This window comes from Solenopsis invicta, chromosome 3 (genome assembly GCF_016802725.1).
Source record: "Solenopsis invicta isolate M01_SB chromosome 3, UNIL_Sinv_3.0, whole genome shotgun sequence".
Lineage (NCBI taxonomy): Eukaryota > Metazoa > Arthropoda > Insecta > Hymenoptera > Formicidae > Solenopsis > Solenopsis invicta.
Window position 1 is genome coordinate 28,681,637 of NC_052666.1, and position 23,838 is coordinate 28,705,474.

Below are 23,838 nucleotides of genomic sequence, written 5' to 3' on the forward strand. Positions count from 1 at the left end.
ATGAATCGCTTTGGTGCGCGCCTTAAAGTAAACGAGAAACATCGCAAAAACCCAAAGCTTTCGACGGGAAATTCTTGAATGTAACATAAGTAATAGCTTTTACGCGGCGATTTCTCGCGCGAGTTTGGGAATATTCACCTTCTGTATCCGGAAATCGAATTTTTTTTTACCGCTCACCCGGGCGACGGTTGCGTAGATTGCCAAGCGCGACGAGCATGGTCTCACGCAGGATCGTTTTTATCTAGCAGGAAAAGAAATGATTATTATATAACATGAATGAATATTAATTTCACGATGGATCCCCGAGAACTCGAGATTGTTTAAAAGCGAAAAAATATATCGTAATAATATATTCTGTCTTCGATTTTTTAATGTGTTGTCTCTACTCCTGACGAAGAATTCGAGACTCAGAAGGAGAAGTGTCTGTATGTCTGACTTGCACTAAAAGTTCTTGTATTTTTCCAAGTATTGTACATTATACTATAAATATTAATTATATAAAAATTATAAATAATAACTGGAGTATATATAAAAATAATAATAATAATAAAGTAGGTTTATTATTTTATTATTTTAGTACATTATTATAACTTTATGAATTACAAATAATATACTTACTTTTATTTTTATTTTTATTATTTTATTATTAATAAATAATTTTAAATAACAGCATCAATAAGTTTTAGCTCTTTAAGCCATTTTATATCTTCCACATTCCTAAACGTAATAACTCAAACAATTCAGAGTCGTCCAATAATATAATATAGGTCAGCGAGCTCAGTCTACAAAATAATTTTTATTTAGACCGAACATTATTTTACGAAAAAATGAAAATACGACTTTCTGATGTTGAAACAACGAAAAATTTAAAACATCGAGATAATTGTATTTCGTAACCTATTATCATTATTATCATTAAAAGTATTCTTTAAAAGTAATGTCACGAATTGTTTAATATAGATACGAGAGTGTAATAGCAAAATTTTTCGTTTTTATCGCGCCACATGTTACAATAAATGGTTTCACAGTAAACTGGAAAACGTTAAGAAGTGAAACATGGTCACCTATGATTGCAATTGCAAGGATGTTGTAATTACGGAGGGAATATTTGGAGAAGTTTATGCCGGTGTTTTGTTACTTCACAAAAGAACTAGACTTCTGTCACGGTGATAATGACATAAAAGCCGTTCTTCGTTGCAGAATCTACAGACGATAAAGTACGCCGTTATGACAGTGAGGAATATTACGAGGATATCGAATACGAGTGTAAAGGACTCCAGTTGGTGCCAGTAAAGTCATACACGATGATTAATAAAAATCGCTTAGAGATCACCGTCATTTCCTGGGGTGCCACGATTGTTTCTATAAAGTATCCCGATAAGTTTGGGCACGTCGCAGATGTTGTGCTCGGTTTCGATGATTTGAAGAGTACGTGCTTTGAATTTCTTGATGTATTTACATCATCCATCCTATATCCCAATCTTATTCACGGCTAACAGAAATAATTCGTTTCTTCAGGCTACACGAATCCCAAAATTAATCCGTTTATAGGATGCATATTAGGCAGATGCGCGAATCGCATAAGAGACGGCAGTATTGTAATTAAAGGTCAAACTTATCAATTAACGAGAAACGATCTCGGTAAACATCATCTGCACGGAGGTGTAAGTCTGCCCTCCGTCTCAACATTTCATTCAAGAAATAATGAGATTAAATGTCTCACTCAGTCCGCCTTCTATTTTAGACGAAAGGCTTTGGTCGGCGATTGTGGGAATCTTATATCGATAATTGCTCAGTCGTCATGACTTATATGAGCGAGGACGGCGAAGAGGGATATCCTGGTGCGGTATTGAGTACAGTGAGATTCAGGTTAACACCTGACAATAAACTGGAAATAGGTATCCGGGCGACAACGACGAACTCCACTATAGTGAACATCTCGCACGGTTCTTTGTTCAATCTCGCTGGACATGTAACTAACATACAGTGTCATCACAACTGAAGCTGAAACCACCTGAAAACGCAGAACTATACTTTAGAATAAATGCGATATTTTCTTTCTCTTATTTTAAACTAAAGAATGACATGGTTCTAGCTTTAAAATGTTAATAAGGATCGCATGACAAGTCTACTTATTTGAATGCAATACAGGACGCTGGTAAGAAGGAACTGTTAAAGCACAAGATCTCGTTGAATTGCGATCGCTGGACCTTCGCGGATTATACGGATCCGATACCAACCGGCGGTATTCGAGGAGTCGGGGGAACCGTCATGGATCTGCGTATACCAAAACTTTTGGAGGACTGTATTGAGAAGGTACCGAGTTGAAGTTCATGTAAATTCCAGTAGAATAATCCGTGTCCTAATAATGTGTGTAAAAAAATAATCTATGAATTTGCGTAAGCTAACAGGTTCCTTCGGGAGAGGGGTATGATCATAACTTTTGCGTCATGCCGAACTGGCACGGAGGTAACGCGTTCGTCGCTCGAGCGTTTCATCTCAAAAGCGGTCGGTAAGGCTTACAATTTCACTCACAGCACGAAAACTGTAGTAATATCCTAGAATTACAAATAAATGTGTGCAGCGTCTTGGAGATTTATTCGAATCAACCTGGCGTACAGTTCTACACGGGCGGCCGTCTATGCGATTCTTCCGAGGTACTGTAAATGTAATCTAATCGAGATACATAGTAATCCGTATTGAAATAATACAAGGAGTAACATTGTCGTAGGCTGGCGATAATACTGTTGTTGCATATGACAGTAGTTCAACTCGTGAAGAAGAGTATGAAGAAAAAGAAAACGCGACTGATAAAATAGAACAAGATGTGACATCAGAATCGTCGAAATTTATTTTGGGGAAGCAAGGTGCTCGCTACGCGAAGCACTGTGCTTTCAGTATTCAACCACAAAACTATCCAAATGCCATTAATTACGTGAGTAATTAAGGAAATAGTATTACGTTTCTTAATTCATTAATTTACAAGTTAATTTTTCTTTCAGTCGCACTTTCCCTGTTCTATTCTACGACCGGGGGAGATCTATACTCATGATTTAATTTACAAATTTGGCATTCAATTGGCTAATTACATGACGCGTTGCTAAATTAGGAAAACGTCAACTTTGTATCTGGCATAGAAAATATTCGGTAATGCTATAATTATTAACGTTACTAAAAACATAAGTATCCCAAGTAAAAACATTTTATTAATTTATCAAAACTGGTTTCCAATATTAGAAAAATTACAGATATTATTAACAACTGTTAATAAGAGTTTGTACTATCTTTAATTAATCTATCGACATATCACACTGGTATTACCACAGATTAAGCTTTCTTATTTCTTTTTGCTGCGAAAAATTTCGCAATATTACCAATTACAGATCCAAATGAATCGTTGATCGTCACCGAGCGTTGAATCCATTGAGGTAGTACTTTAACTTTATGACAATAACGTTTGTCTAACAGTACAACAGTCGAATAATCATTGATGTGACGAACGGATCGGCCAATACATTGATTCACCGCCTTCATGCAAGAATTTTCGTAAAAGCTACTTCCGGCGTCTGGTTTCTAAAATATAAAAATTAAATTTTTTCATATAAAATTAAGTTGATTTTCGAAGCTCCGTAATAAATAATTCTGCATTTAAGTATACGTACAACATGCTCGTTTAGATATTTCATTTTTTCTTGTAATTCTGGCGACTTGATGTTGGGATAGGGCAAGCCAATAACGATAACACATCGACCCAAATCGTCAGAGAAATTTAAACCCTCGCTTAATTTACCACCTACAAAATATTACGTAAACAATTTATTTTTGAAAAAATTTATATAATTAATATAAGTAAAATATAAAGATAAAATTCTTATAAAACTAAGATATAATTTATTTACCTACTACGCTGAATAGTAATGCTCCATTACAAGGGGATTGTGGATTCTTAATGGAGTGTGCATATTGATCTAATATTGTGTTAACCTACAGACAATATTTAATGATTTACAATAAAATAATTGATAATATTATAAATTTATTAATAAATGTAGCAAAAGTACCTGTGATGCTGATTTAGGTTCACGATAGATACATTTTTTAGCAGAAATTTTGGTTATAATACCAGATTTATCTAGATGCTTAAATACTGTGTCTTCATAGTTATAAGATGGGAAGAATGCTACTATTCCAGCAGGTACAACGTTACATAAATTTAATAGTGCTCTACCTAATTCATCTAGCTAAAACAAAGTATTAAGCTCATTGTTAATATCCTGCAATTAACTTTTAAATATCAAGATTTAGTAAATAAATCAATTCTACGTATATATCTATCTAAACAACGGAATAATGAAAAAGATAAAAATAATTTGATTACCAATCTCGTATCTTGTCGATTATGAAAATTAAATTCGAATTCAACTCCAGTCGGACCACGCATCACGACGTTGGATATAATATTCTCTTTAGGAATTACATGGTCGCACGAAAATGTCATAATTCTGTCTGATGTAGCACCCGCCATTAAGAATAATTGATCTATGAATTCGGATATCGGTTCCATCGTGCCACCAGCTAACACGACAGATCTAGCATCTCTCACTGTGTTTGCAATAACAAAAATTCATAAAGTAAACAAAATTCAATACAATAAACGTAATAAAAGTAAGGCAGCATATTAGTATTTAAATTCCAAATAACTATTCAATAAGTATGCGCTTACCGATATCATGAAAATGTGCTGCTGGGTTTAACAATAGAAATTTTATAATCCCTTGTCCAATAGTAGTGCCAGGTAAAATACATATTCTGCCGTCTGCGCAGCTGCTCTTTAAGGACTCCAAGAAGCTCAAGATCGCTATCAATGGATTTCTGGTCTGTTCCTCGTTACTTGGCGTATTCTCAACGCTAGCAGCCTCTTGAGAGGGTACGTCGTTGTTTTTGATAGAGTTTAAAAATTCCGTTATGCCAGATTTCTTTATCTTCTGTTCAGTAATATTTACGCTACTGCCATACTGCTCGACAAATCCTTGCAACTTATGAATGAGTTTCGAAGTTTTGACAAATTCCAACAGCTTGAATATATTTACTGTATCGATCTCTGTAAGCACTTCAAACTCTTCTATTTTGTATAATTTGGGCGTTATTTTATCGATCTTGTCATTGGGATGAGACCTCGTTGTTGCTCCAAAAAGAGTTAGAAGCTTCTTCAAGCAAAAACTTAGCTGGCCTAGGTACATCACGCTCTTAGCAGAAAACAAAGATTCAAATCTGCAATCATATTAGTCTCAGTCAGAATAATTTAACAATTTAATAACAATTGGAAGTAGTATATCATTAAAGCAATACCTTTTCTGATATTGCGACAGCTGACTGTAACAGTGGAGCAAATTTCTTCCGGTAATTAGAGAACTGTGCATTCCTTCAATAGCATCCAACAAATTATGGGCTTCATCAATTATTAATACATTTCCCTTTAAGTCTATCCCTAAACTGGTTCTGGTGTTTTTATGAAGAATGGAGTTGTATGGCACCAATATCAACTGTCCATTTTGCACAGATTTTCTTGAGCTGTAATATGGACAGGTGTTATTTTCCTGTCCTCTTTCCATTATCTCCTCAACATCTTGAATGTTTGATAGAATCTCAGCCATCAATAGCTTTTGATCACCCGGTATAAAGGGGCAACCTCTCGTCGTTTTTGATTTTTTTAAGCCCTTTTCCTTCTTAACAGTGGTCTTTTTTCTTTGCAGTTGAAGACAAATTTCATTAATCAAATTGATATGCTTCAATCTCTTGACACTTTTATTGATACAGTAATTTTGTCTGAAATTAGATAATAAGATGTTAATAAAAAACTGAGCAATATGCTCATAAATATTAAAAATAAATAAGAGATAGCTCTCATAAATATTAAAAACAAATGAAAAATACCTCGATGAAAGTGGCACCACAGAAATGTCTTGAGAATAGGGAGATTTTTTTAATTCATGGACAAACTGTGTCAACTGCGAATGTGTTCTAGAACAGAAAAAGATCTTGGTGTTTTTAAATAATGGTTCATCTGCGTTTTCCTCTTCAGAGCTTTCAGAATTTGACAATCCATCTTCCAAGATAAGATCCTTCTCGATATCGTCGCAGATATCAGAATTCACTTCCACTGTTGTATCAGACTCTGAAACTTTTTTTGTAGGTTGCTGCCTCTTTCCAGGTATTTTCTTCTGAATGGTTTTTTGTGATTCAATCATCTTCTTAAGTTTCTCTTTCTCACCTTCGTACTCAAGGAGTGCATTCAGTTTGGCTTGCAAAGGTTGTTTCTCAGCATTGAGCTTTATCTGCTCTGTCTGCACAGTAAACCAATTATCCAATGGCTTCTCGCAGCTCTTTAATTTACTATCTATCTCCACGATTGCCGACATCAACTCCTGCTTTCTCCATTTTTCATGATCAACCAGCCATTTGAGGGCACCACAAATCAGGGACAAGGATTTCCCAGTGCCAGTGGGGCTCTCAAAGAGGCCCAACTTACCACCCTCCATGCAACTATAGAGCTCTCTCATAAATCGCTGCTGGATCTCATATGCTGGGAAGGGAAATGGAAATTCCTCTGGAGGTTCCATTTCTACTTTCCTCTTAAAACTTATTGTATTAATGAATTCAACATCCAAGGAATCATAAAAATTTTGTATATTCCTTTAAGATGCAAAGTGTTGATAATTGTTTAAAGCCTTGGAATTACCTGGTTAAAAAAAATCGCTATTTAAAAATAAAAGAAAAATTTATCTTTGTAAGGAATTTAAATTTTTAAATAAAATAAAATTGTTCTTAAATATATCTCGTAACTGTTTTTAAAATCATTATTCGTTTTTAATGGATTGTATATTTGGAAAAAAAACATTGTGTTCATAATCTTTGCATGTGAAAATCAATTCATCTCTCACCTTTAGTTGTTGAACACAGAAGATCGTAAGTGTTAAATCATGTCACCTAATGAAATTCTATTTTATTTTGTATTCTTTCTACTTTTAGCCACGTTGAGCTTGCTGTGGTTTGCTGTCACTTGCTGTCGCGAAACTTGGCGAAACTTGACTCGAGTGTCTCGAGTTGGTCTTTCGGTTTGAAATTTCAAGAAAGAAAGAGAGGAAAAGTTTGTTTTTGTTGTTGAACTCTACACTCTTTCATCATTTTTCTTTTCTTTTCTAACGTCTAATTGTGCACCTATCTTATTTTAAGTGTAAAAAGTATACATAGTGTAGCAAAGAAAGAGAGAGAAAGATAATCCGATTTATGTACATGTTGGTTCTATCTCCGAGAGATGTCTCGATAGTCCCTTGACGGTCTTCAACTTAACCTCAAAAAATCCTGGTATGATCGAAGCAAGTATAATCGCCTTGTATCACAAGTGAACGTTATTGTTATCGAATTAAAATGTGTCGGCATGCATGAAATTTCTTACATCATAATATTATTGCTGACGCCGCATGTAAATTGTTGGAATACACTTTGTAAAGATAAAATAATTTTTGTTCAGAAGTATTACAACTTTCAAATGTGGCATGCATAATTTGCAAACATTATTTTGATTTGTATTTACAGTTGATCAAAGCCTCACAAAAGTGCCCATATACAATAAATTTGACAGACCTAAACACGAAAGGTGGCAATCATGAAAGAGCTGCTGACAAATCAAGCCACTGTGGGATACAGTAGCTCGTTTGTCAACAATAACAACAAAGATGCAGGCACCAGTGGTATCACAAGCGATAACAATTCGAGGAGATATGCCGTGCTCAGTACCGAATGGATCTCTGCCATCGGCGAGGAACTGGGCATGCATCCATTGTCGGATCCTCTTTTACACAGATTAGCCGAAGATGCTTCCTATCGTTTGAGAGAAGTTCTACATGTAAACACAACAAAATTTCTACTCAGTATTTAACTTTTTGGGATTTAAATTTTTCTCAACGAGTAAAAATCAAGAATTTTGTTCTAAAAACATTATATCAAGTTTAGATTGACTCAGGATTTCAAAGAGTTAATGGTTTGACATTTATAATGCTTCTTGTCCCTATAGTATTGCCTATTCTATTTCAGAAATGTGTTACAAGACTTAGGCATAGTAAGAGAAAACGTCTAACGTCCATGGATGTAAATGCTGTAATCACCAGCTTATGTGACGCTGATCCAGTCTTTGGTGCATCAGAATCCATGCCAGAGTATCATACAGAAGCAAAGGTGTATGTGCCCAGTGAATCTATCGTTAATCTTGCCAATCAGTTGAATGATCCATTGAATCTGACACAAACAAATGTGCCGTTTCTACAAGGTAAGTCTTTTAAAAATTTATACCTATTTTTATGATTATTTTTAATATATATATGGGGCATTCCACATGAAAGGGGTCCACCTAATTATATCCATTTTTAAAAATCTGAAAAAATTCTCAAAAATACTTCAATACATGTAGAATATTGTACCATAAAGCAAATTTTGGGATCGCAATGGGATCCTCTCACAAACTAATATTTTTTCCAATACAAAATTATAATTTTAGCCAAAAGCTAGATAACATCAGTTTTTATCGGTCAATTATTTAATACTGCGTAAATAATATATTTTTAACAAATAACTGTAAAATAAAAAATGGTTGTAAATTTTCTTTATATTTTTTAGACTTATTTATTTTGCAATAAAACGCGAAGACTTCACAACTATTTTAAAAAATGGATATAATTGTTTATTTCTTTATTAAAAACTAAAATTCAATTTTTTTCAATACTATTCAATTTTTTTCACTAAAATTAACGTTTTTATTTGAAAGTATGGGAAGAATCCTAAAAAAATTATGTCTAAAAATGTTTTAATTTTAGCTACAAATGTTAAAAAAAGGAAAATTTCTTTTTTAAATTTAAACAAAGATATTGATAGCCTTCAATATCTTTGATGCAAGGCATATAATACTTATTTTTTTATCATCAACCTTATACAATATGTCCACTAACATGTTTTCATTATCATTTAAAAAATCCCAAACAGTTTATTTTTAGCTGGACCCTTTTCACATGTAATGCCCCATATATATGATTTGATAAATCTTAATTTGAAATTGCTACTAATAGTACACTGCAGCTTTTTAATTTATACAAGAATTCTTTTTTTTTAGAATCTGAGATATGCGATATGAAGCTCACAGAAGCGCGTCATAACTATGCCAAACGTGCATTGAAAACTTTATTCAATGGTTCACAAAAAACTTTTCAGGTATACAGAAATACATATAAAATATTTTTTTTATTATTATCTTCAATTAAATGCAACATTTTTTTATATTAGGTTTTACTTAATGACTGTGCCACCAATGCACATTTAGGTGATGAGGGAGTCATTGACAAGTTGATGTCCATTGCTAGGTCTATGGTAATCTCGAATAACGCGCAATATACACGTGTTTCCACAAGAACGTGTCAACTTATAATTGCCATTACTAGAAACAGCGAAGCTGTCTATCCATATCATTTAACCTCGGTAATCAAATGTATAGAATAATTGCATCTTATAAATTCTATTCAAATATTTGTAGATATCTTTAATCTTCTTGTTTGCTTAAAGGTGGATAAACTAACGGAGTTGTTACTGGAACTGTTATTGGGTCACAGTTTCATACATCCGAATTTAGAGGTGCTCTTCAAAGAGTGCGCGCTCAAATTGATGCTTCGCTGGCCGTCGATTGCCGACAAGTAATAATATAAAACTTTTTCAATTTTTGTTCTCATTTTATAAAACATTTTTAAGAAACTAATTTTTTGAATATTTATGATATACAGATATATACCAACATTAGAGAATGTTCTTTTAATAAAAAGCGAAACGGAAAATAGCGATATTTACAAGAAAAGGATAATGGCAGTGGAATTGTTAGCAAGTATTCAGCCTCTTATATTTTTCCAACACGAAGTCTCACATACGCTTTCGATACAAAATGTTTTGTATTATTATGCTTCATGTGGTTCGATTATTTGGCAGCAAATGGCTGTTAGTACCGACATTATTCTACATTTATTCTAATTCTCGTATTTATTGCTTTTATTAATTTTTGCGTAATTGTTACAGCTAGCCGTTTGTGCCCTCACAAGATTGCAGGGTCCTTCTTTGGATCTCGCTCCTTTGATCGAGCATTACGGAGACTCGTTGTTACCTTATTTACCCGCTAATCGCGATGATGCGAAAAATAGCAGGAATAGGAAAATTGGCACACTGCCTATTATTGTGAAAAGCAGAATGAAATACGTTAAAGTCAGGCCATTGCTTAACAATAGAATGCTTTGGGACCGACAAACGGCGTTTCCGGATTCTACTCTAAGAGGACCGAGGCGGGAGATAAGGTGCGTAAAATTATAATGAAACTAATTGAAATTAATGTTAGCTACACTATATGAATGCATGATATCTTTATTATATAATTCGAACGTGATTACAGATTTGCGTTTGCTGGTGGTCGTCCGGTTCCACCCAATAACTTAAGACGTGTCAGTTTAAGAGCTAATTATCAAATTCTGAGAAGCGACCTTCAGGCCACTCTCGCTCTAGTCGCGTCGCGTAGGTTACTTGTAATTAAAGATAGAAAGAAGGGTCCCTATAATTTTTATAATTTAGCAAATGTTTGTCTATAATTGATATATGAAGATCGATATATAAGCTTTATTCGAATATTTTAGCATTACGTGTATGTATGTATGTATGTATGTATGTATGTATGTATGTATGTATGTATGTATGTATGTATGTATGTATGTATGTATGTATGTATGTATGTATGTATGTATGTATGTATGTATGTATGTATGTAGGTAGGTATGTATGTATGTATGTACGAACGCTGTCATGATTATTCGTTTTGTATTAATTATATCAGTGGATCGTTTCTATTAATTAAAACTCAAAGAGATCGTCATTGCTTCTTTTTCATGAAACTTTTTTTACTTTTATTATGATTTCTAGATGCCAAGTTTTATTGTCATCTCGTCAATTTTATTTTCTATGACACAAATTGCTGTCTGCGTCAGTCAAGAAAAAAAGTTCCTGAAAGTTTCTATGTAAAGTCTTTTTACTCTAAACTAACATTTTTTTTTTGTAAATTATGTAAATTATGTAAAATTTTTTGTATATAATAAGTGTAGCGGGAGAGTACGGGAAAGGATTTTTCTAAGTCTTACGAGTTACATTTGTACAAATCTTTTTTTTTTAAAGACAATCCTGTAGACCTTGCGGTAGCTCCATGTGCGTCAAATGCGAGTTATTTAGGCGAGTGTGTATTTTAACTGGTAGCTAAAGGGAGTTAATAAAATACATTTTTTAATTTTGTAATTTTTTTCATAATTCTAATTTACGTGATATCTACCTTTGCCGGATGTTGTCGGCTCAAAATCCCATTTTTGTAAAATAGCGTAACAGTGTCGTGTTGTATGATGTACATATCCTCCTTCTAAATAAGAGTTTTCCGTGATTATAAACAGATAAAGTATATTGTTGCGGCTATGACAAATAGCATTAATAATATAATATATGTAAAATATATTATTATTAATGCTACTTACTTCGTTAAAATATCCAAGATTCTTCTCATGTCTATTTCGCATACAAAGGTTATTGTTATGTAACTTATTATTATTGTTATGGCCATCATTATTATCATCATCTGCGAACTTATGGGAAGCACCACGTGCTTGATTGTCCTGGTTGCAATTTGAATTGTCTGATTGGTCACTGTAATTTTCTCGCAGCTGTTCCAATATGGATGTATAATTTTTTGAATCTTTCTCTCTATTCACATCGTCCAACCAATTTAATATGTATGCAGTTTTTTTTGCTATTCTTACTACCATCTCTCCATAATTTCCTGATATTGAAAATGGAATATCTTGTACTGGTATAATTTGTTCAAATTCTGACAAGGATTTCTCGAATTGAGACTGCTCATATTGAACACTAATTCGTTTATCATTAACGATATTTTCTTCTAAATTTTTTTGCAACTGATTTTCTGTGTTTATTTCTGTAATAAACATAACATTCTTAGATTTTGATTTCGACTTTTCAATCAACTCATTATGGATATTAAAGAACATGCAAATTTTATTGGATACATCATCCTCCGTATGTAATTTATTATATATTGTGTAGAGATAATGGAATAAATTTGTTTGAATTTCCTCTTATGATCTATGACGATGATTTATATCATTTGAAATAAAATTGAAAATTCTTTACCAGAACTGTACAACAAAATTTAAGTAAGCTTTGTATTTTTATTTTATTTATATTGCATATCTTTTTCGATAAATTTTCTCGTGCTCTAAAATTTATGATCAAAAAAAGAAAAATATAAACATTTATGTGCGCAAAGGGATACTTGCTATACTTTATCCAAAAAGATTCTATCTTCTTGACACATTCGACACGATATCGCTTCCTCGCAGACTCCAATCGCAGAAACATGGATTCTCTCATGAAAATTAAATGTTTCCCATAATACACCGATGAGTTATCATCATCCAACGTTTGGCGGGATGACTCCAATATTCTTTTACAAGCGGTACGTAAGTTACAGGAAGGTTCTATCGGAGGAACAAATGTATATATATACATATATAAAGAGAAATACTTAACATTAACAGTTAGCATTCTTACTTGTGCTTCTAGCATAGCGTTTCAAGAAATCTTTGTACACAAACTGGATTGGATATTTAACTTTGGCCAGAGGTAAAACATCAAGAATACCCGCATTAGCCAGCTGCCTGTGAAGCTCGTCTCGGTCCCATTCAGGGCTGTTCCACTTACGTCGCCTAAAAGAAACATTTTTTATTGTATAAAAAGGTAAACTCGCTACTCGTTACTAATAAATACTATACTGTGGCTTAATGCAGCGAACGTAATGCATGTCGCATTTATTTAGCTCCTCTATTAGCAGGTCCACATTACATCGCAGCTTAGACAGCATCGTAGACTTTTTCGCCTTTCCGTCATCCGGCTTACTTTTATTAATTAAGGAGTATAAAAACTTGTTCTCACTCACGTTGAATGTTATGGTTATTTCGTCCGGAATCTGTAAACGCGTTAACACCTTAAAGAGCATAACCCAAGTAGCAATGTTCTTAAAAATATTTTTAAAGTATATGAAAAATATTTTTAAAAATGTTAAAAATAATGAATTAAGTTTCTTTTATTTCATTGAACAAAGTTTATTTTAACGAAAGAATAAGTTTTAACGTTTGGAAAACGTTTATTTCAATACATTAAAAAAATGTCATTTAATGTCAAATAAATGTTATTAAAACATTTTAAAAATATTTGTTTAAGAGTCTCTGTTATTTATTAATTCTTATTTATTAAAGAGTCTTTAGAACATACGAAACATTAGATCAATGCAAAAGATACTTATCAAATGTAATTGAAAACAAATTTTTATCAAGATCGAAGTAAAATTATCGGCCTTCGATGTACTTCATTCTTTCGTTGAAAAATTTTTCAATCTCCTCGAAGAATTTTGATCCTTTTAATTTTATTCAATGGAAAGTCTGAAAAACTACAAATGACCTTTCGACATTATCCGCTTACCTTGTCGGTATTTTTGGAACATAGCTCGTAAGCAGAATATTTCACGATATCACAGTAGTGTCGTACAACGAAATTTTCATTCCTCACATTTAAATATCGCCTCGTCGCGGGGCAACTCTTGGCGCATATTTGGCGTATTAACGTGGACGAATCGTTCGAAATTGTCGACAGACATAGCTGCGATGGAGAAACCATCCGTCAATAAATTTTTCACACAGATATCGCTTATTAAATACCTTTAAGACAATTACATCGTTTAGTGTAGCGAACAAGTATATCTCGATTGTATTTATGCGGTCTTCGTACGATTGCATGATTTTAGACGGTTCCTCATAATCGATAAGACCCTCCTTTTGCAGATCGTTCCGGTAGGAGACCAGATATTTTTCCACGAAGTACTGCTGTATTCTCTCGTTGACATAATTAATGCAAAGTTGCTCGATGCCGTTGAAATCAAAGCACTCAAAACCGAAGATATCCAATATTCCTGAAGCAAAAAGTATCGATCGACATTAGTAAAAATTATATCATTTTATATGGATATCTCAAAGCTATCTCATTTTCTCGTTTAAATCCTGATGGAAAATTTTTAATGAAATTTTAATATTTTGTAAAATTTTTTATGTTTATTTTGGAATATTTCAAAATAAAAATTCATTACTCTCAATAAAATGTCATTAATTTCTACTTACAGAGTATCTGTGATTCTCTGTGTTGCAATTTCATCAAAAATTTATTACAAATTTAATCAAATTTCCTTACTTTCCTATTAAATAATTTTTTTTGTTGCTGAAATTTCATTATATTTTTATTGAATTCTCATTAAAATGTCATGTACTTTTTCTTAAATTCAGAAAATAATTTTTTTAGCGAAATATAAAAATTTTGTTGCTGATATTCATTGAAATGTTATCAAATTTAATGAAACGATTCAATGAAATTTCATTAAAATTTTTCTATCAGGGAAGTATTGGGAAAACGTTAGGGAAACATCTTTAAATACCCAATCGTTCGCTGTACAGATGGGCGGTCAAGACCTCATTCACTAAGTTGATCAACCAGTGGAAGAGAAGATCATACAAGTGGCGGATGATGCTATGCAATCGGTAGCGACAGACGTCACTCGTGTTGAGATTACGCCGGTATGTGGAGTGCCGGCGACAGTTACTGTGAGGATTTATCAAGGTGGTTGTAAGCAATTCGATGATGTCCTCTTCCTCAACGCAGGCGAGCCGGCACGTGTTCTCCAGGGCTCTTCTAGATTCTGAAAATCACGTGATATCTACCAAATTCTCGCTTCTCCCTATCGGCATCGCTCATCAGCAATGGAAAGCTCTTTCAACCGTAATAATTAACATACATGGAAAGAACGGTTTTGCTAAAGCATGTAAAAATTTAGTTGGATATCGATCTGAAAATAATTTTGTTCGACCATCAAGATAATTATGCAGGCTGCTCCCCTGGTGAAAATTTTTCTCAGAATTTTTTATATATATTTATTATGAAATATCTTAAGATTTATCAGATTTTTTGTTCTATCATTTCTGAAATGTTATAAATCTAGAATGTTAAAATGTTCTAAATCGAAACTAAATGTTATGAAATCTAAAAAAGTTATTTTTTTTTAAGTTGTGGGATGAGAAATTTTAGAATATTTCAGAATTTATATAGATGAAAAAATCTAAGAGGAAATGTAGACTTTCTAAGTATTTTTGAAAAATGTTTCAATTCGTATAAAAATTATGAGAAAAAATTTCACCAGGCTCAAACCGATTGCTAGAATGTCAAAACTTTTTGCAACACTGTTCATCATGTTCTTCATAATTATTTTCATGATCAAACAAAATTATTTTCAGATCTGTATTCAGCTAAATTTTTAGTAAAATCCTTCTTTCTGTATATAATTGTCGATTACGTACGTTCATCAACGATGTCAATCGTGCAATAGTCGTCGTTCTGCACGAACTGTATGTCTGCCATATGAACGAGCAGGGAGAGAACGAGGAAAACATCGTTTTTCTGATTATTTGTAAATCCTAGCGTATCCATCGCCTGTTGGGTCGCATAGAAACCGCCGCGGAACTCCTGGCGCATTCTTATAGAATCCCAGCCGCGGGTCCTCAGCATTGATTGCACTTCTCTCGACAATCCGGTGTTCGCGAGCTCTATGCCTCCTATCGTAGTTATCATCTGAAGTGGATTTAGCGAAACTTAGCAAAAGGCTCGACTAACAGTGTTTTACTTAAAATTAAAATGCGCGCGACCAGCTGAGGTCTCATCTTCACCTGATGAAATATCTGAAAATTGTGGAACCCTTTCGTGGCTCTATCCCTTTCCAGGAAATGAGAGGATATCGTAGCGCCGCATATTTCACCCATTTTGTACTCAAGCCATACGAGTTGCACATGTCTCGAGCTGACTGTGTTTCTTTCGGTGGACGCGGTTGTGAAAGCCGATATCAAACGGCAGGCGTCCGAAATCTTATGCAAGATATTGTAAACCCCGTCTCTTCTCTCATGAATGTGGGAGGATGCGCCGTTTCTGATCAGGAATTCCAACGCCTTCCATGCGTTGAAGGTCTTTCCTGTTCCCGTTTCGCCGCTCAAGACTATCACCTTTATGAAGAATGTGGGAGAAATTACTTATGTAGCAAATACAGGAAAAAATGAACAAAATCAATCTGATTCGTTCAGAAATAGTCACATTCAATTCGAGTGTACGACAGATTCCCTGATACCAGTTTTGAACCTGTGGTCTTTTCTCGGTTGAATTGTCTCGGGCTCGTATCGGTTCCGAATTGAAGAGACTGAGAAAGACATTACGGCGCCCGAAGAAGATTGCGCAGATCAAATCTTCCGAACGGTCGGAATTTACCTGGCTTGGTTTCCCGAGACCTTGAATAATCCTGTAACGCGCCCGGGCAGCCACGGCGAATATGTGAGGCGATACTTCCTTGTGGCTCATATCACATATGTTATCGTATTTGTAAGCTCGCGCAAGATCGTAAATATTCTCGGTGGCGATCTTGTCGGGGTTGATCGCCAGAAGAAGGCTGCCAACCCATGTGTAAATCTGACCGCTTTCCAAACGTTCCAGAAGATAATCTACGACTGTTAGAATTGTTTTCGGTTAATGTACTTGCGACACGTTTAGCGTTAGAGAGATATACATGTTTAAAATAATGTGCATACTCTTCTCCTGCGGTACGGCGCTCAGATCCCCCATCGCGTAAGACCTGATCAAACGTAGGACCAACTACTGAGCTCTTGCAATACGTTGTCAGCCACCGTGACAAAAATCTATGTTATCAAATATTGACGTACCTTTGTACACTTTGTGTTTATGTTTATACAGAGTTATTAGTGCGCGAGACTCATTGTTGACACTCATCAGAGATCGATAGTACATATGATTCAAGGTTTCCATCGTATATAAGTTTAAAAGGAAAAGTACAGGATGTGTATGTCGCTACGTTAAAGCAACTTTAAAAGCACGACGGAACGTCGTCTATTGATATGTAAGTTGACTTATTATAATTTTTGTAAAAATAAAAAAATATATCGGTCCGCAGTAGCGATCGTCGGACGTCTGCAAGGAATAAGTTACGCGTAATCACTGTGTTACGTATGCTCTTTATTTGCCATAATTTTTATACGATGCGACAGCATTGATTTTGCAGCTTTCAAAAATGTTCGCATTAGTCGCAGGCTCGCTCTCCAAAGATGTAGCGCCATGGCGGATGATTTACATCAATGTCGATTGTTCCTCGATAATATCAATAAAATTGCCATTCAACTTATTCCATATCAGATCTATTAATTTGTATTCGCTTATTAATAGTAAGTGGATTTGAACTACTCGGTACATTTCTACAAATACTCGATTGCAACTTGCGAAGATAATCCTGCGGAAAAACTAAGATTTCCCTAATCTCCATCTTGTTTTATGATATATTTCTTAGAAAATTAATGAGATTTTGTATATATTTATATATATTTCTTTTTTTTTCACTCTCACTCTCATTTTCCCTCCATTCTTATTTTCGCGTAAAATGAAAAATATGGACAAATAAACTTACAACGATCATATGATACTTAGTTTTTCCTGACATTCCGTCATTCTCCGGATATTATTTAAAGAGATATATACTGATTTTCACTCATCTCTTATTATCCTCGGAAAAGAGATAAATTTACAAATGCCGATATTTTAAAATGTCATTTGAATTAATGCAATTAAATTTAAAATCGAATTTTTGCATATTGATATAGTGTCTTTGAATGACACGACAAGATGTATTTGCAAATAAAGATTTCATTTAAATATATATGTATGTAAGTGTACGTAAAATATATATTTAGTGTATGTGCGTTACATACACTAACATGAATACATATTTCCACGAGAAATATTTTAGATTATTATTTTATGTACACTAACACAAATACGAGATCGTTATTTTGTATTTGCGAATACATTTGGACAGCACATCGTCAGACGGTATAATTGCGCAAAAGACAGGAGAATCTAAATATCATACACAAATTTACTTATAATATCGAATACGAATTTACTAGCACCAAGCACGTACCAAGCACACAATAAATTAAAACGACGTATGGAATTTACATAGTACCCTGGCTTCATTAATTGCGATTTACGTAATCCGTGCTTACTTGTCACGAGACGTATCTAAGAAAACTGTAGAAACGCCCGTGTAATTCTCACAAAATTATCCAAACGTATCTTTGAAAAATGAGGACAAACGAATCGTAATACGAACGCTTTTTGTAACATTAACAATAATCACTTGCGTTTAATTTTTGTTGGATCACAGCAAACTAGCTGTAAAGAGAAAATTTCCTCGATAAATACACAGTAATAAATAATATGTATTTAGAAAATCTCTTTTTTCTCGAGAAAACAGACTTTAGTATGTACATAAAAATTACAAATTCTAGGACGTTACGTACGTTTGCGTCCAATAAAATAACCTGAATATAAAAAATTCTGAATATCATCTCTCCAAAACATTGATTTTTCTCAGTTGCGAATGTACATCACACTTAAAATTAATCTCTTGCATTTATATTTACAATAAATTATATATATTACAAAAGTTGCACTTGATAAATATTGCAATTAAGGTTTCAGTCGAACTAAAAACATATGTAGGACTTCCGTTTTCAGCTGCCAAGATCATGCGGAGGAAGATTCCACACATATGTACGAAGCGCAGGTCCCAAAACGATCGCCGGATAGACAGATAAAGCGCGATCGCAATTTAGTGATGCGGATAATTCGCTAATTCCTATAATTTTACACTTGAGATCACGTTTAAGTGAGGAAATGAAATTTATCGTTAAATATTAACATAAGTGTACCCGTTCCCGTTACGCGCGCGGGCGCAATTTACACGCCGCCCGAAATACCCGCTCAGGAATAGACTTCGTGCGACATTCTGTGCACAACGTTACATAAATACGATGGCGATTTATATCAAACGAACGCGTAAATGACGCCGTTACGCCGTTAATGCGTGAAACGTGAACATCATTTACGCTGAGAATTAATTATGAGTACGAACAGATAGAACGAAAGATGTCTTGTACGTCCGAATCGAAGGTCGCCTGATAAGAATGTGATCGAATAACTATACAGATTCTTTCCAAATAATTCTTTCTAGCTGGCGTACGACGCCAGAACTATTGCAACTTATAATGTAATTGGAACGACTGTAGATTCAATTTAGATATCTAAATTTACTGAAAATGTAAATGTACTGAATTTAGTAAAAAATCGTAAACATTTCGTGTGAATCAAATTATTTGTTCGTAAAACAATTAAATGCCTTACGAAGATTTTCTATACTTCAAGGATGCGGACGTCTAGAGCGAAAAGAAACATTGCTATGCGCAAAAAAAATTAATATAGCTGGTCGGCGTGTCGTTAAAGCCGCAGTTTCCTAGGTGTCGGAATGAGGGACTTGACCGTGTTTCCTTCTATCTTGGCGTCACGTTGCTCCGTGTCGTTCAAATCACACGGCGATTTTATGCAGTCCTTCAGCTTGACGGACGAGCCGGACACGCATTCCGACGAGTGTCTTCTCGCGTGCGCGTTGACGCGACGTGTCGGGGTATGTTCTTGACGGAGTCTTAGCGTATGAGGTAAACGTTCAATTGGCTTACGATGGCTCCCGGCGGAGTTCAGCTCGGAGAGCAGTGATGGTCGCTGACGGTCCGACGAGTCACTCCAACTGCAATCGAAAAGTTGTCATTGTGAAAAGTAGATCGCGGAAAAATATAGAAGATAAACGAAAAGTTCTTAGTATTCTTAATTAGAATTCTGAATCCATCGAAAGAGGAGAATTCAAAACTCACCGCACACGGCTATTCAAGGCAGCGTGAAACATTACGGATTATAATCGAGTATTTCATCGCCAAAAATGGGAAATGTCAAGGTTCAATTATCATATTAACGACGGACTCTTACAAAAATGGACTATTACAACATGCCAGGAACGTTACTTTTATAAATGTAAATAGCAAGCAACAATCTACAATTTATATTCGAATAAAGATATTATATTAATATTCTCTAAATTATATTTACTACAAAGGATTAGGCTCTTTTCGATTACTAGGCACTTTAAAAAAAGAATGCACCTACTCGATTATTTTCTTTCGCAAATAAAGGAGAAACTGATTGGAGATATATAACAAAAAGCTGAACATAAAAGGAATAATATAAACATGGAAATCACAATGTTACAGTTTCGTAACGTTTGATCACTCAGTTGTTATTGTGTTACAAAATATAAAACGCAGAAATACAACAGTATATATATATAAAGCTACTACATTTTATTTATAAAATAATCATATTTTTAAACTGTTATGATAAAAACGTAGGAGCTGAAAATAAATTTGTCTACTTTTTTGACAAGGAAAATGCTTCGGTCGATCAGCTGAGAATCGCGAAGCAAATGAGAAGTCAGATTATCTTGAACCCATGCAAGATGTGAATGCAATGTTAATAACGGATTGTTACATAAGTGGAACGAAAATTAAAAAGGTGCATGAATATGAAGGCGTTAATTGCAGAGAGGAGTACATATCCCAATAGCAAGTCACACAGACTGACGCACTCTACCTTCCCGATCCTGAAGCTGTATCGCGTAGATTCACCCGAGCAAAGGGCGGGACCAGAGCAGCAAAAAGAACATTATTATTTATGATGCACATGATAGAGAACGCGATTGTGTCAATGATACAAGCGTAATTTGTGTAAACGTAATTTTTTATGATCAATGAGTATTGATAGTAAGAAATGTTGTACATCGTATAAAGATTTTTTTATAAATATTAGAGAAATTAAGCGTGTATCAAGAATTATTATAAGAAAGGATAAATGCTCACCTAACGAGAGGCCCCATGACACCATCCTGCGGGAGTGACTGTAGGAGCGAGGGACCCGCCGACACTGGTCGCGTCTATGCATTAAAACAATTTTTTAATCGAGAGCGCGCGATAAGATAACGTAAATGAATCACGAAACAATTGCGTAATAAAACAATCGCAAAAGCCTTTGTATCGTCACTATAACCGTAACGATACAAAGAATCAAGATAAAATGTATAAAGTATAAATGGATCAAAAGATTCGTGTCAGAAAGCGATACCTTCTCTGTTTGCGTAGCGGCGTTACAAGTGTCCGCGGAGGAAACGTTGTTGTTGCGTGTCGGCAAAGTACAGCTTTGAACGTCGCCGTTCTTAGGTCCTTGGAGCTTCGACATCTGGAGCTACAAAGATTAATATTTGATTGTCACTTTTGTGCAATTCGCTTCAAATGATATACATAAAGAGCGCTTTGAGAACGATTACCGATCAGATATCTCCGCCGGGAGAGGCGAGCTTTTCACAGTACAGAGCGGTAGGATTAATCGCGAGAATGGGATTTACCTCGTTATTTACCTCAAGTACTTCGATGGTACGATCTCGCACTTGTATCGTACGATCTCGGTCCTCCACCTGGCCTTGAAGGAACACCACTTGCCTCCTCAGATCCGCCAGTTCGTCCGCAATACTGGTACCGCCGCTTCCCGGTGACGTGCTCACGTCGATCGTGTTACTACCACCCTCGTTCAGGTTGCAGAAGAGGCCATTCTGTGACAATATCGACAATGTCAATTCTAATTTAACTTAGCGTTATCCTCAATTGAGCAGGCTCATTAAAAAAAAAAGAAAGTTTAAGTTATTTTAGATCTACTGGGCAAATTTTTTTATAGGAGGCATATAGACACTCACCTTCGGATTATCGAATGGGTTGAGAGTTTCCGTCTAAAAATCAATATCAAATGTTACCAGCTAGTACATTTATTTTTAACGTTGACGATAATTTTCATAGTTCATCATCAAGATCGAGTAAAACAGTGTTATAGCGATATGATTGTAAGTCTACTTCTCGTGATTGTAACTCTCTTCTTTCTTTCGTAGTTGCAAATCTCATTACTCTATTAATGTAGTAATTTCCAATAGTATACAAACAGCATCTAATAGTAATTTTTACTCGATCCTGTGTAAAAATATATATTATTAAAAATTATATTGTACGTATGATAAAATATATAAAATAAATACACATATACATGCAAGGTGACGCAAATTAGTGATAAAAATGTAAAGAAAATCAATGCAACATACCCTCGTCAAATCGTTCTCTCCTGACTTGAGACGCAAAATCAGGAAGGACGACGACAAAAATGAAAAATAAAAAAGATCGTGTTAATAAAATGGGCAAAAACAAAAATGCGCGCCGTGTACAAAAGTAACGGAATGATTGCGGTCAAACAACGTGTGTGCGGCGCGAACCAAAGGCGGGCTCGAGGTCTGTGAGCTCGAGCCTCGCTTCGGCAACGCGCGATTAAACGTGAAACACATTTACGGGGACAATCGCGAGAAGCGATGCAAGAGACGTGCAAAGTTTCTGACGAAGAGACGAAATGCAGCCGGTCGTACCTCCTGAAGGACCCGCTTGAGCTTCAGGAGCATCGTCTTTATGGAGACGATGTCCTGGAACATGTACTGGTACGTGCCGCGGTCTATCCTGAGGCTGGCTTCGTCTCCGGAATCGACGCACGAGGATGACACCTGCGGGACAGAGCGGAATATAAGCAAAGCTTTTCGAATCAAATTGAATTGAATGAGCCTAGGAACGTAGGAGACGACTTACGCTTCCCGACGTTCTCATAGGACTAGAAACTTGACGGTTGCGCATGTTGTCTAATGAACGTGGCGATTCCGTTCCCGATCTGCTACGCAACAGCCTTGACATCCTGTCACTTCCGATCCTGAAACAAGAACAGTGAAATCCATGTAATTTCACGTCGTCTAATCGCCGGAACTCTCCTCAAACCGCGTGCTCGGGAGCTCTCGAACTTTTAGGCTCGATGCTCCAACAACTATATCGAAATCCGAAAAAAATGCGCTATGCGAAGACGCATCTAATTAATTCGCTTTCGTTACCTTCATCTATCCCATGTCATTCTCTAAAACAGAATACGGAAGCAGCGTGACGTTTCGACGGGACGGATGACAATTAATCATTCCACATTGAGAAATAAATAATGTAGAAACGAGGATTACACACATGCCGTACATAAATAACAAGCAACGAGAGCTTTCTGCGAGTAAACGTGAACCAGCGGGGAGCCAGAAGGAATTGCAGCGCGTATTCGCGCATTATTATAATTCTCATCGCAGTCACGCTATCCCAATAATAAAAAGAAAAAAGGGAAAAGGAAAACGAGCACGCGGCATCTAATCTCCGCGCTATCTTGCATCTCTCCTACGCTAGAGTCGGAAATATCTGGAGAGAAGAGCCACACGCTTTTCCCGGAGGGAGCGGCAGAGTGAGAGGCACTACCTTCCGGAACTATTCTTGGCTCCTCGCGAGGAGGCGGCCGCGACAGAGGAGGAAGCGGTCGCGACGCCGATGCCCGTCGTGGAGGTGATCTGGCCGTTGGTGGTCGGCGTCCTGTGGGCTGCCGCGGTGGCGGCGACCCGTTCGTAGGCGTCGAGCTCTCGGAGGAGAGGCCAGAGTCGTCGCGTCCATCCTCGTGGGTTGCCGCGCTGCCGCCGCCGCCGCCGCCGCCGCCGCCACCGGTGGTGCCGTTCTCCAGGTTCGCGGGGACGCGGACGCGCGTCGGCAGGCCGGTGATGCGCCT

The 23,838-nt window shown here is 35.6% G+C and overlaps 5 protein-coding genes across 32 annotated transcripts in view; 2 read left to right on the forward strand and 3 right to left on the reverse strand.

The window, feature by feature from the left end:
* Window positions 1-518: 518 nt before the first annotated feature.
* LOC105204521 (galactose mutarotase) lies at window positions 519-3,252 on the forward strand. Of its 3 annotated transcripts, none has more exons than XR_005574272.1 (8): window positions 519-1,428; window positions 1,519-1,664; window positions 1,745-1,972; window positions 2,152-2,316; window positions 2,412-2,508; window positions 2,585-2,657; window positions 2,732-2,935; window positions 3,003-3,252. XR_005574272.1 is itself a non-coding variant. In XM_039446579.1 (8 exons), exons 1-8 carry the CDS (start codon window positions 1,305-1,307, stop codon window positions 3,102-3,104), a joined length of 1,143 nt encoding a protein of 380 aa, XP_039302513.1. In that variant the 5' UTR covers window positions 519-1,304; the 3' UTR covers window positions 3,105-3,252. The 3 variants fall into 3 exon arrangements, 2 of the variants coding, with proteins under 2 accessions (XP_039302513.1, XP_039302514.1); XM_039446579.1 differs by having other exon boundaries at window positions 2,412-2,512; XM_039446580.1 differs by having other exon boundaries at window positions 2,732-3,122.
* On the reverse strand, window positions 1,908-7,099 carry LOC105204529 (ATP-dependent DNA helicase DDX11). 2 transcript variants are annotated; one of them, XM_039446552.1, is made up of 10 exons: window positions 6,942-7,099; window positions 5,935-6,739; window positions 5,350-5,826; window positions 4,724-5,271; window positions 4,379-4,602; window positions 4,062-4,241; window positions 3,900-3,984; window positions 3,663-3,793; window positions 3,375-3,573; window positions 1,908-2,014 (listed from the first exon to the last, which is right to left on the reverse strand). In XM_039446552.1, exons 2-10 carry the CDS (start codon window positions 6,618-6,620, stop codon window positions 1,977-1,979), a joined length of 2,568 nt encoding a protein of 855 aa, XP_039302486.1. In that variant the 5' UTR covers window positions 6,621-6,739; window positions 6,942-7,099; the 3' UTR covers window positions 1,908-1,976. The 2 variants fall into 2 exon arrangements, with proteins under 2 accessions (XP_039302486.1, XP_011171924.2); XM_011173622.3 differs by lacking the exon at window positions 1,908-2,014 and having other exon boundaries at window positions 3,187-3,573.
* A 174-nt stretch (window positions 7,100-7,273) lies between these two features.
* LOC105204507 lies at window positions 7,274-11,364 on the forward strand. Of its 4 annotated transcripts, none has more exons than XM_026133803.2 (9): window positions 7,274-7,365; window positions 7,597-7,906; window positions 8,095-8,326; window positions 9,164-9,261; window positions 9,334-9,525; window positions 9,610-9,737; window positions 9,825-10,032; window positions 10,111-10,382; window positions 10,478-11,364. In XM_026133803.2, the coding sequence occupies exons 2-9, from the start codon at window positions 7,667-7,669 to the stop codon at window positions 10,668-10,670; spliced, it is 1,563 nt and encodes a 520-aa protein (XP_025989588.1). In that variant the 5' UTR covers window positions 7,274-7,365; window positions 7,597-7,666; the 3' UTR covers window positions 10,671-11,364. The 4 variants fall into 4 exon arrangements, with proteins under 4 accessions (XP_025989588.1, XP_025989587.1, XP_011171902.1 ...); XM_026133802.2 differs by having other exon boundaries at window positions 7,301-7,376; XM_011173600.3 differs by having other exon boundaries at window positions 7,359-7,505.
* LOC105204494 (myosin-K heavy chain) lies at window positions 10,759-16,999 on the reverse strand. Of its 4 annotated transcripts, XM_011173585.3 has the most exons (13): window positions 16,806-16,999; window positions 16,489-16,724; window positions 15,900-16,229; window positions 15,534-15,804; window positions 14,618-14,878; window positions 13,851-14,101; window positions 13,615-13,791; window positions 12,909-13,102; window positions 12,688-12,842; window positions 12,414-12,614; window positions 11,595-12,052; window positions 11,399-11,482; window positions 10,759-11,325 (listed from the first exon to the last, which is right to left on the reverse strand). In XM_011173585.3, the coding sequence occupies exons 1-13, from the start codon at window positions 16,837-16,839 to the stop codon at window positions 11,242-11,244; spliced, it is 2,736 nt and encodes a 911-aa protein (XP_011171887.2). In that variant the 5' UTR covers window positions 16,840-16,999; the 3' UTR covers window positions 10,759-11,241. The 4 variants fall into 4 exon arrangements, with proteins under 4 accessions (XP_011171887.2, XP_039302484.1, XP_039302482.1 ...); XM_039446549.1 differs by having other exon boundaries at window positions 11,244-11,325; window positions 11,399-12,052; XM_039446550.1 differs by having other exon boundaries at window positions 10,759-12,052; window positions 13,866-14,101.
* A 227-nt stretch (window positions 17,000-17,226) lies between these two features.
* Window positions 17,227-23,838, reverse strand: part of LOC105205408 (putative mediator of RNA polymerase II transcription subunit 26) — a 44,645-nt gene continuing 38,033 nt past the window's right edge. For 7 of the 19 annotated variants that reach the window (XM_039446528.1, XM_039446529.1, XM_039446539.1 and 4 more), the window contains 9 exons: window positions 22,845-22,962; window positions 22,631-22,762; window positions 22,316-22,339; window positions 21,920-21,952; window positions 21,575-21,778; window positions 21,295-21,414; window positions 21,033-21,106; window positions 19,995-20,003; window positions 17,227-19,870 (listed from right to left, as the gene is read on the reverse strand). In XM_039446528.1, coding sequence (XP_039302462.1) covers window positions 19,564-19,870; window positions 19,995-20,003; window positions 21,033-21,106; window positions 21,295-21,414; window positions 21,575-21,778; window positions 21,920-21,952; window positions 22,316-22,339; window positions 22,631-22,762; window positions 22,845-22,962 — 1,021 coding nt within the window. In that variant the 3' untranslated portion in view covers window positions 17,227-19,563. Of the gene's footprint in view, window positions 19,871-19,994; window positions 20,004-20,381; window positions 20,820-21,032; window positions 21,107-21,294; window positions 21,415-21,574; window positions 21,779-21,919; window positions 21,953-22,315; window positions 22,340-22,630; window positions 22,763-22,844; window positions 22,963-23,838 lie in introns of those variants that run through there. The other 12 variants (XM_039446544.1, XM_039446541.1, XM_039446545.1 and 9 more) reach the window with 12 other exon arrangements.